The sequence below is a fragment of the Tamandua tetradactyla genome, chromosome 17 (assembly GCF_023851605.1).
Source record: "Tamandua tetradactyla isolate mTamTet1 chromosome 17, mTamTet1.pri, whole genome shotgun sequence".
NCBI classification, from domain to species: Eukaryota; Metazoa; Chordata; class Mammalia; order Pilosa; family Myrmecophagidae; genus Tamandua; species Tamandua tetradactyla.
In genome coordinates this window covers 62,237,319-62,247,902 of record NC_135343.1, presented here as the reverse complement: position 1 = coordinate 62,247,902, position 10,584 = coordinate 62,237,319, and the positions used below count along the sequence as shown (strand labels likewise).

The 10,584-nt window shown below is 46.2% G+C and overlaps 1 protein-coding gene across 1 annotated transcript; it reads left to right on the top strand.

Moving 5' to 3' along the window:
• The first annotated feature begins 4,551 nt into the window (after positions 1-4,551).
• FOXI3 (forkhead box I3) lies at positions 4,552-9,813 on the top strand. Its single transcript, XM_077135108.1, has 2 exons — positions 4,552-5,197; positions 8,203-9,813. The coding sequence occupies exons 1-2, from the start codon at positions 4,552-4,554 to the stop codon at positions 8,790-8,792; spliced, it is 1,236 nt and encodes a 411-aa protein (XP_076991223.1). The 3' UTR covers positions 8,793-9,813.
• The last annotated feature ends 771 nt before the right edge of the window (positions 9,814-10,584 follow it).

Here is a 10,584-nt window from a genome sequence, read left to right as displayed (position 1 = left end):
GTTTTAACAAGGAAACCATGATCTGCCACACTCAGGAGGAAATAAAAGCTAGTATCCTTAATAGCAAAGAGCTCATACCCCTTTTTTTAAAAGATGCACAAATTTAAAACATGGGCAAAATATCAGAACAAGAAGTACACAAAAATGAAATAAAAATGACCGATCACTAGGTTCTTAAATTCATTCTTAAAGTAAAACTAACCAAAGCGCTTTTAAGATATCCTTTTGTGTTTTTGAGATCAGCAAAAATAAAAAAGACTTGGACATGCCAGTGATAGCAAAGATGAGGGGAAACAGGGCCCCACAGTGATTGTGCTGGTGGTATAAACTGGTGCACCTTCTGGCTCAGCAATTTATCACACACTTGAAGGTACATGCTTTTTGATCTAGCAAATTCCAGCCTGGAATTTTCATTCCTAAGTAAGACTTTTTTTTTTTTTAATGAAAGTAAGTTTCATCCAATATAGGTAAAATTCAAAATATTTCTCAACTGGTACAGAGGGACACCAACCAATTAAAAATCGCCCACATGGCCACACCGGGGTGGGGGGAGGAGAGATCCATGGAATGTCCCAGGAAAGGGAACACCAGGTGACAAAATTGAAGCAGACATATGGGTGTATGTGCTGTTTTGGAAAGTTCTCCAAAATACATGAATGAAAGAACCACATGAATAGCTTGGATCCCATTTGTGTACGTTTTAAAACGCATATTACTGTGCAGGTATACAGCTCAAAAGGTTTTCTGGGGGAAAGCTGAGAAACTGAGGGCAAGTGGCCGCCTTTGGTGAGAGGGTCTGGTGTGGAGAGAGGGAGTAGAAAGTTGTCCACGGAACGAGAGATTTTAGTTTCCACTGCATAGCATCTACTGTATTTAAATTTTTTAATTTATTCAGGCAACAAACCGTAACTGGCCACACACCCATGTCAGGGCGAGGCTTCGGGATAAAGCAGGATGGAAGAGGCAAAGCTGAAGCCGACAGCACCGTTCCACGGTCACCCTGCCTCGATGTGATCTTGGCTGCAGACTTAACAAGTCGATGGGCCACAGTGCAGTCACCTAACCTGTCTGTGCCTGTTGCTTCGTCTGCAAAATGGGAGCAATAACAATTCTTATCCATAGGATTGCCGTGGAATGAGATCAGGTATGTAAAGCACTTAATGGAGTGCCAGGGATTTGGCATGTGTTCCATAAGTGTTAAGGCTGAAAAAAGCGAGCAACATGAGACCTAGTCCCTCTCCTAGCAGAACACAGTGCGGGCTGACCTGAGAGGAGTTACTGGAACTGGGGACCACAAGCTGGCGCCTCCCAAAGCGATAGGAGGACTTGCGGTAGACCAGAGAGTAAAGGCCACTCAAGGAGGAGAAGCGGGAGAGGGAGGAGGAGGGTGAGAGACAGGAGAAGCCGGAGGACTCGCAGGTTTTCATATGTTCTTTTTTCTCCTCCAAAAATATGTACAAATGCTAGCAAAAATAAAATTAATGTGTATGGTTTCTGCTATGCTGGAAATTAATGAGCATAATAAATTTTACATGTGATTATAGTATTTGTTAAAAATTACTACAACCCATTTTAAATCACTGCTTTCACTTATTCACTTCAAAACAGCAACAAGGATGTTAACCGAATGGCAGTGGAAAATAAATGAGATGTTTTCTCTGAGACTGAAAGATTTCTCCAAAGGTTGTATCAAGGATGCAAACATGCAATCTTATCTATCCTTATGTTACACTGGCATAGATGCGTTAATCAATTGCCTGTATTGTATTTGTGTGTGTGTGTGTATGTATGTGCGCGCACGCACGCACAAGCAATTTAACAAAACGATATTACGAGACTTGCATTTCAAGTATAGTCTTTTATTTTTTTGAGTGCACCAAATACTTTTTTATTTTTCGAATGGGTAGGCACCGGGAATCAAACGCGGGCCTCCGGCAAGGCTGGAGAAAACCCTGCCTGCTGAGCCACTGTGGCCCTACCGCCAAATACTTTTTATAAGTTCCTTTAGAGACACATTTAAAAAGCATAATCTTTATTTTGGCATTAAATAACCCAGTCCACGACCAGCAAGAGTTTTAAGTGAACCTAATTAAAATGTGATTTAAAACAGGAAAGCGTAGCTTCTGAGCCCCTAGAGGGGTGCACACCCTACGCATGCCTACCTGCACGTGTGCTGTAATAAACGAAGAGATGCGCTAGGGGGCGCCATCATTTTTAAAACAACTGAAGTCCGCGAAAAGTAACGTATAGTTACGTGACAAAATATTTCAGCTAGGCAGAACTCTTAATCAAAACAAGAAACAGTAATCTGCAATCATGACCTCTCATTCAGAAGAATTTGGAGTTGCTGGTTAAGAATTAGACTCAAAAGAAAACGTGCAAAACTGCAAGCACCTACCTGGTTTTTCAAAGTAATTGATAAACGGTTTGCTAAAAGAGAAGGGCAGGTTAAGGACATTGTTACTGAAGGGAACATGGGATCAAAATTTTCCTAATTTATTGCCATCTACGCTCCCAGCTTTTCTTTTGTACTTTCTCTTTTTTTTCAGTTTAGAGCTTTACACTTAAGAATAGACGGCAAATTTGGACATTACAACTTCTTAAAAATTGCTTTTCATTTTTTCTGGGATTTTAGTTGTAATTCTATTAACAGCCCAAGAGAAACGAAATTAACAATTAAAATACTAATTACTTCGTTTCAGGTCATTTGGGAAGGGGAGAAAAAGCAACTGTAAATACTTCAAACAAAGCATCTAGATCCTTAAACTAAAATACAGTTAAGACAAGCACTATTCTATTTTACAGTATTTGCCAGGCGATTGAAAGAAATAGTGTATGTTAAGGAGTAGCCAATAATTCCTTCCTGGTTCCAGAAAAGACGATTAAATAGTTACATTTGAAGCGTAGGTTTGTGCTTTAGATGCCAAATTTTGTTGACTCAATATCTTGGATTTCATATTTTAAGAGGCTGAGATACCAGAAGATGATCGTTTTCTCCAAATTACATAGCGACTTCATCATGAAAATAAATGCCCCAGGAAAAAAAGCTTCCGAGCTATTAAATATTCTGAACTCGGGCTGCAATTGGTAAATAGAAAGAACTTCTCCCCCTCCCCGCCTCTCAAGTGAGAATCTCAGACCCGGCACTTGTGAAGAACCATTTAGGAATGCCCTTAATTGTAAAGGAAACAATTTTACTGTTCTTGTCTTGAGCCAAGAAATAAGGATGGTGAGGCATGTGGAATCGCCACACTATTTTGTCGGTTTTGTTTTTCCAGGTAAGAAGTCGCCTGCGATAGCTTGCGAAAATAGAGGGCAAGTCATTCCAAATTCGACCAGACCGTCTTTATTTTTTATTTTTATTTTTGGAAAGGAGCGCTTCTTGCAGATTAAATTACCGTTGGCTTTAAAATGCTAATTCTAAAGCCACTTGTTTAAATGCCTTTGAAAACATTCTCCCTTTTGTTTCTGAAGACAACAAATCACACCATAAGGCCGTAGAAACCGGACATAAAATGCACAAAGGCTTCTCGAACGTCAATGAATATATAGTTGGGTTTTTTTTTTTATTAAAAATCGATTGCAATGTTCTAAGAAATGACCATGATGATGAATATACAACTATGTGATGATATTGTGAGTTACTGATTATATATCAAGAATGGAATGATCATGCGGTAATAATGCTTGTGTTTGTATTATATGTTTACTAAATAAATAAATTTATTTATTTGTAAATGTTATGCTTAATTAATTAACTTAAATTAACTTAACTTAAAAAATCTATTGCAGTCCCTCCGCTCACAGAATCTTCGAGTAGAAGGGGACACTCCGGGGCGCGCGTTAATGCACTCCACCGCGCGTCCCAAAGATTGTGCCAGTCACGCTTTAGTCTTTTCGCTTGTTTGCTGATCGGTTGAAACCGGACATGAATCCTGCAACTCGATCACAAAAGTTTTCCATGCTGGAGGTGAAAAAGCGACAAGGGATCTAGGCAGGTAGCCTCGAGCGGCCACCGAAAGTTCACTTTGCAAAAAACCGTTCGCACGGCTTTGTTTATATCTGCTCTTGGTTTTCATATTTCGTTATTGCGTTTGACTGTTGGGCTGAGGATACCCTGGCTTGGGACAGTGTGCTTCCCTCCTGAAACCTGGAGGTCCCCGACGTCCCAGCGGCTCCCTGGGCGTGGGGGGGGGGGGGCAGGGGCGGGGCGGGCGGGGCGGGCGGGGCGCGCGGCCCGGGGGTGACGGCGGCTCCTCCCGGGCAGCTCGGGCAGGTGGGGCGTGGCCGGGGCGTGGAGAATCCCGGCCCGCAGGCCCCAGCCCGGCCCCTGGAGGAGCGCGCCGCCGAAGACTATATGAGGCCAACTCGTGGGCGCTGTGCGCGCACCTGCCGGAGCCCCGGCCGGAGCACCGGGCCCAGCCCGCACCCACAAAGGCCTGAGGCGAGGCCGCGGGCTCGGCCCCCAAAGGGATGCACCCGCGCGGGCGGCGAAGCCAGCCCCGTTCGCCCCTAGCCGCCGCCGCGCCGCAGCCGCCGACGGCCGCCGACATGGCCCTCTACTGCGGCGACAACTTCGGCGTGTACTCGCAGCCCGGCCTGGCCCCGCCCGCCGCCGCCGCCGCCCCGAGCGCGTCCTCGGCTGCCAGGGCGCCTTACGGGCTGGCGGACTACTCGGCGCCGCCGCCGCCGGCCACCCCCAACCCCTACCTGTGGCTCAACGCGCCCGGCGTGGGCAGCTCGCCCGCCGCTGCCGCCGCCGCCGCCGCCGCCTACCTGGGCGCCCCGCCGCCGCCGCCGCCGCCGCCGCCGCCGCCCCCCGGGGGCGCGCCCGGGCCCTTCTTGCAGCCGCCCACGGCCGCCGGCACCTTCAGCTGCGCCCAGCGCCACTTCGCGCAGCCCGCGCCGGCCTCGCCCGCCGGGCCTGGGGCCACCGGCGAGCTGAGCTGGCTGTCCGTGGCCAGCCGCGAGGACCTGATGAAGATGGTACGCCCGCCCTACTCGTACTCCGCGCTCATCGCCATGGCCATCCAGAGCGCGCCCGAGCGCAAGCTGACGCTCAGCCACATCTACCAGTTCGTGGCCGACAGCTTCCCGTTCTACCAGCGCAGCAAGGCCGGCTGGCAGAACTCCATCCGCCACAACCTGTCGCTCAACGACTGCTTCAAGAAGGTGCCCCGCGACGAGGACGACCCAGGTGAGGGGCGCGGGCGGCGGGCCGGGGGAGCCCGCGTAGGGCTGGCTTCGACATCCGCACCGGGGCCAGCTTTCCCGGTCCCCCGTTTTGTCGGTGCTTCGTTCAAACCCGGGAAGGCGCGAGCAGGTGAACGAGGAGTCTCCCGGACTTGGTGTGATTGGGGTGAGGGAGAGAGGCGGTCCTAGGGGACAAAGAAGTGTCAGGATCTTCAGAGGGAGGCACTCGGCTGGTTCGTCCAACGCGCGCACACGCACGCCGGGAGCCGCCGCGCAGCACCGGCCAGTCAGAGAAACAGGAAAAAGCCTGAAATCCCGACCAGGACCCTGACCCTGGGTGGTGTTTGCTGGGCCATTCGAAGGGACAGTCAGGGTACAGGGAGGTGGAGTGGGGCTGTGGACTTGGGTGAGCCCTCAGGTCAGGGACTGTTATGATGGGCTTCGGAAAAGATGAGAATCCCATCACATCGCACAAAAGATGCTGGGAGAGGAGGAGAGAAGCGCCGAGCCGTGCAACTGTCGGTGGGTGCGCTGCCTCCAGGTTCGTAAAAGAGTTCCCCTTAAAAAATAAATAAATAAGAGTTCCCCTTGAACTTCATGCAACAAGTATGTGCCTGGAGAGAGAGATGATTCGAGGATAGCGGCACAGACCTTTTAAGAGGAGGGCTGAGAAATGCGGGAGCTCTGGCCGAGTGCTGCAAATTGCGGTTTGTGTACCTTAGCTATTTAGGAATTTATAAGTGAATACCTCAAATGTGCTTCATTCTTGTCTAACCCCGACAACTCCTGGGGAGGGGAGAGGACCAGATACAGTGCAGTGAGCTTTGCTTGTGGTTTCTCACTCTTACCTGGCCCTGAGAGGTGGAGGTGGAGAAAAGCTAAAAAAAAAAAAAAGAGGAAGGTAAATCTTATTTGAGTTTTCAAAAGGAGCCCAGGTCGAAGGGGGCAGTGCACTAAATAACCAGAGAATATAATATAGAATATAAATAGAGAAGCCTTCCTACACCCATCCCAGGGCACGCGATATGAATATCAGGCACCAAGACCTGAAAGGAGTGGGGTAGGAAAAAGAGGATAAATAAAATATTTCGGTCCAGGATTTCCAGTAGACTCTAAAAACTCTGGAGCTCAGAAGGAAGGAAACCACATGTGATTGGCAACTTTCTTTTTTTTTTATATAATCAGAGAAGTTGTAGGTTTACAGAAAAATTATGAGAAAAAGAAATTCTCAGACACACACACCCAGTTACACCTTGCAGTAGTGTGGTACCTTTGTTACAGCTGATGAAAGAATGTTATTATTATTATTGTACTATTTACTACGGTCCAAGTTTTACTCTAGGGTTTCTTATTGGTGTTGTACAGTACCATGTTTGTTTTAAAATTTTATTTTAGTAACATACACAAACTAAACTTTCCCCTTTTGGTAAATTTTTTTTTAACAGCCACATTTAAAAAGCAAAAAGCAACAGGTGAAAATATTTTTAATAATATATTTTAATTAACCCAAAATATCAAAAAAATATTCGTTTATCATGAAATAATATAAAAAATGATTAATGAGATATATTACATTATTTTTTGGGACTGAGTCTTCAAAACCCTGTGGGTGTTGCCATACCTGAGTTTGGGCTGGCCCTATTTCAAGGGCCCACCAGCCATGTGTCGGTAGTAGTTTCTGTAATAGGCAGCACGTGCGGCTCCAGAAGATGGATCTTCCTGATTTGACCTTGGAGTCACCTGGGATTACATGTAAATTGTCACATGAACTCCTCTGGGCTTTAACTGAAAAATTATAGGATCTAGGGATACCTAGTGTCCTCTCAAAGCACTGGTACCAAGATGGCCTAATAAATGGTCCTGAAAGATTCGGGTATTTTCAGTTAAATGAAGATTATATAGTTTTTTTCTGCAGCTATTTGCAAAAAATGCTTTGGTGCATGCTGAGCCTGGAGCCAGCCTGTTTGCCTGAATCCTGGCTCCACCATTACTAACTGTAGTGGGAAATGGCAGGTGACTGACCACCCTGCACCCCAGTTTACCTGGATGAAAAATAAGGGAAATAATATGACTTATCGCCATAAAGTAAATGAGGGTATCCTTTTAAAGCACTCACCATAAGATAAGTAGCCATAACAGTCATTTCAAACATCGAAGGACCTTTACCAGAAGTGAAAAAGTCGTTGGGAGATGAAGTCCTCAAAATGATAAATTCTTGCCACCTCAATTATGATAGGTAGTGGGGGACCTTGTCTAAGCAGAAGATAGCAAGTGTTAAACAAGGCCCTGGTCTCCAAGATTTTCACTCAGTAGATGAAAAGCTTGGAAGAGAAGCAGGGAGAGTGCTGCTCTAAGTGAGAAGGACCTGGGCTATAGATTCTAGAAATGTCCTTATACTCTAAGTAAATGCCATCCAGGACATTGTTAAACCGATTGATTTTCAGTATAATTTTTGTCATTTGTTTGGCAAGAGGGAAGATTGGTTATTTGAGGTTGCCTTTTCTAGTGGGGTATTTTTTCCAGGGATGGGCACTTGGAGCCTTCCAGGGAACAAAGATTATAATACCTCGTATCTTATACTGCATACTGTGTGCCAGCTACTGTACTGAGATACGCAATCCTCCTCACAGCCAACCTATGGCGTGGACATTCTTGTTGTCCCTCTTTTTCATATATATGGAAATGGAGACAAAGTAGTACCAGGATTCTATGATTTTGCAAGGGCTTGGAATTTGTATCTAGACTAAGGAGAGGTGTTGGGCAATTGGGAATAGAATCAGATCTTAACATTTAAGTAGCAGGCCCAGCCAGAAGGAGGTGAAAGTGGCCGGAACTTAGTTCCAGATTTCTTCTAGAAGGAGAGAATAAATTCTCCCCAAAGAGAGTATGCATTTAAACTATTTATTATTAAATGGTAGAGAGTCTCATGAGTCTGTATGAATCTGTCCTCCTCCCAGAATTTAAGCTGGACACCCAGGCTTAAAATAGGTCCTTGTCTCATTCTTACAGGGAAAGGCAATTATTGGACCCTAGATCCAAACTGCGAGAAAATGTTTGACAATGGGAACTTCCGCCGGAAGAGAAAGCGGCGCTCGGAGGCCAGCGGCAGCTCCGCGGCGGTCACAGGGACGTCGAAGTCCGAAGAAGGGCTCTCCTCGGGACTGGGGTCTGGGGTGAGCGCGAAGCCGGAAGGAGGCAACCCCGCCTCTTTGCTGAGGCCTTCCCAGTCCCCAGAGCCTTCCGCGGGCACGGGGAGTCCTGCCTCGTCGCCGGGAGGAGCCGCGCTTACCTCCACCCCTTGCCTCCACTCCTTCTTCAGCAGCCTCAGCACCTTGAGTGGCAGCAGCAGCGGGAGCCCCCCGCGAGCCCTCCCTGGCAGCCGCCACCTGGGAGTCCGGGGGGTCCAGCTGCACCCCGGCGGCACGTTCCCTCCCAGCGCCGGCGCGGAGGCCTCTCCAGACACCTTGCCGCTGAGTGAGGGCAGCGGCAGCAGCGACAGCCAGAGGTCTTCCTATTACAGCCCTTATAGCACCAGCCCCTTCTACAACTTCGGTATGGTCAGCAGCCTCACCTATCCCCGGGAGGGCTCCGAGGTCTAGGGGCAGCGTGTCTCGGTCTTTCCTGTGTGCACCTGGAAAGCTCCTAAAATGCAAATTCCGGTTCAGTAGGTCTGGGGTAGGGCCTGAGGGTCTCCCCGTGACTGCACTCGGAACAGCAAAGGTGTGGATTTTTTACAGGTTCCTCTGGGTAAAGGACCTCCTTATGGAGACCATCTCATTCTACTCTGGGACAGCAATCATGAGCCCTGTAAGGGCAGGGACCACGTTTATTACCTTCATCACTGCACACGGAGGTTCCAAGCACAAATGTGTACAGAGTCCAGCGTCTCAACAGGAACCAATGAAGTTGTTGGGTAGGAAAAATAACAGTAATTCCAATGGCAAATGAAGCAGTTGAAAGTGACTGGGACTGAGCAGCTGAGCTCTGCTTTGGGCAGCTGGTTATCCCCTGCAAGACAGCGTTCTGGTGGTTTTTCTAGAAAAGCCAGATAACTGGATTTTTATATGAAACCTCCGACTTTTTATTCTTTGCCTCTAAAGTTTTTAAAACGCCATACTAGGAAACATCACCAATCCTTGAACTACAATCCAGCTCTTGAACCACCTCTGCTTATATCCGAGTGTCTGGTACATAGTTTACACCGATATCTAGAACTATCAGCTCCAGCCTAGCCCTGTGTGCCAGGCACTGACCCACACCTTATGGGGACTCACTCATTCAATCCTCACGACAGCCTCTGCAGACAGGTCCCTTTCCCTCATTCTCCATTTGAGGAGAATGACCCTATGAGAAGTCTGGTAGCTTGCCCAAGGCTGCACAAATTGTGGACTCAGAATCAAGCCTGGGTAGTCTGACTCCAGAGCTAGTGCTTATAACCTCTGTGTTCTAGTTCTGAAAAAACAAAGGCAGCATCCGCAGGCCAACATGTGCAGGGGCAGGAATGAAGCTGTCTCTTTTAGCATGGGTCCTGCATTTTTCATTTTTAAGCAAAGTATTAGAATTTCATTACGAGTTTGAATGAACTTTTTACAACTTAATACAATAAAACCATTTGCAGTAAAAAAAATTTTTTTAAGAATGTATATGTAATTTATTTTTAGCACTCAAAGCTCAGAAGTATCTCCATCTCAATGACTTTGGTCACCCTCCATTGCCCAACAAAGTTCCCAGTACATGGCAAACACACAGCTACCATTTGTTGAATGAAATAATTTATTCACAAAGTGTTCATCAAAATGTGGCTAGTTGTTGAATTTCTTAGAACACCCTTCCATTAAGACAAAGATAATGTTTTTGAATTGCCTTTGTGGCCTGCTTTTGGGTCTTTGATGTGTTACTGCTTTTTTTTTTTTTTAGAAGAAGGAGAACAAACTAAAAAATTTAAACTTTTCTGCTTGTGTCATTTTCTGAGACAGCGTTACTTGAAAGCTTCCTTTTCAAATCTGAAATATACATACGGGAAAGAGCTATCATGAAACAGCCTTACTGAAATGTAAATTACATCAGCATTACTTTAAAAAAAATACAGAAGCAAAACCAAAGAGGTTACCTATCTCCACATTATGTACACAAAAAAACTTGTTTTTATGGATATTTTTGTATGTGATGAATCGTATAGATTTCTGAACATATTGTTGCTAACACAATTCTATATTTGTAAATTAATTTATAATGTGAACTGGGGCAAAGTTTTTTTTTTTTTTCGGAAGAAGTACACTGCATGCTGCAAATCATGTGAAATAAATGTTTTAAGTGGTGCAACTTCTTGCCACTTTTAATCATTACTGTTGTGAGCTTCTTTCTCCTAAAAGGATAGATCAGTGGCATGGC

Excerpts from the sequence above, each read along its gene's own strand:
- FOXI3 (XM_077135108.1), top strand. The coding sequence starts at position 4,552 with ATGGCCCTCTACTGCGGCGACAACTTCGGCGTGTACTCGCAGCCCGGC. Across the intron at positions 5,198-8,202 it reads CCGCGACGAGGACGACCCAG|GGAAAGGCAATTATTGGACC; the intron begins GTGAGGGGCGCG and ends TCATTCTTACAG.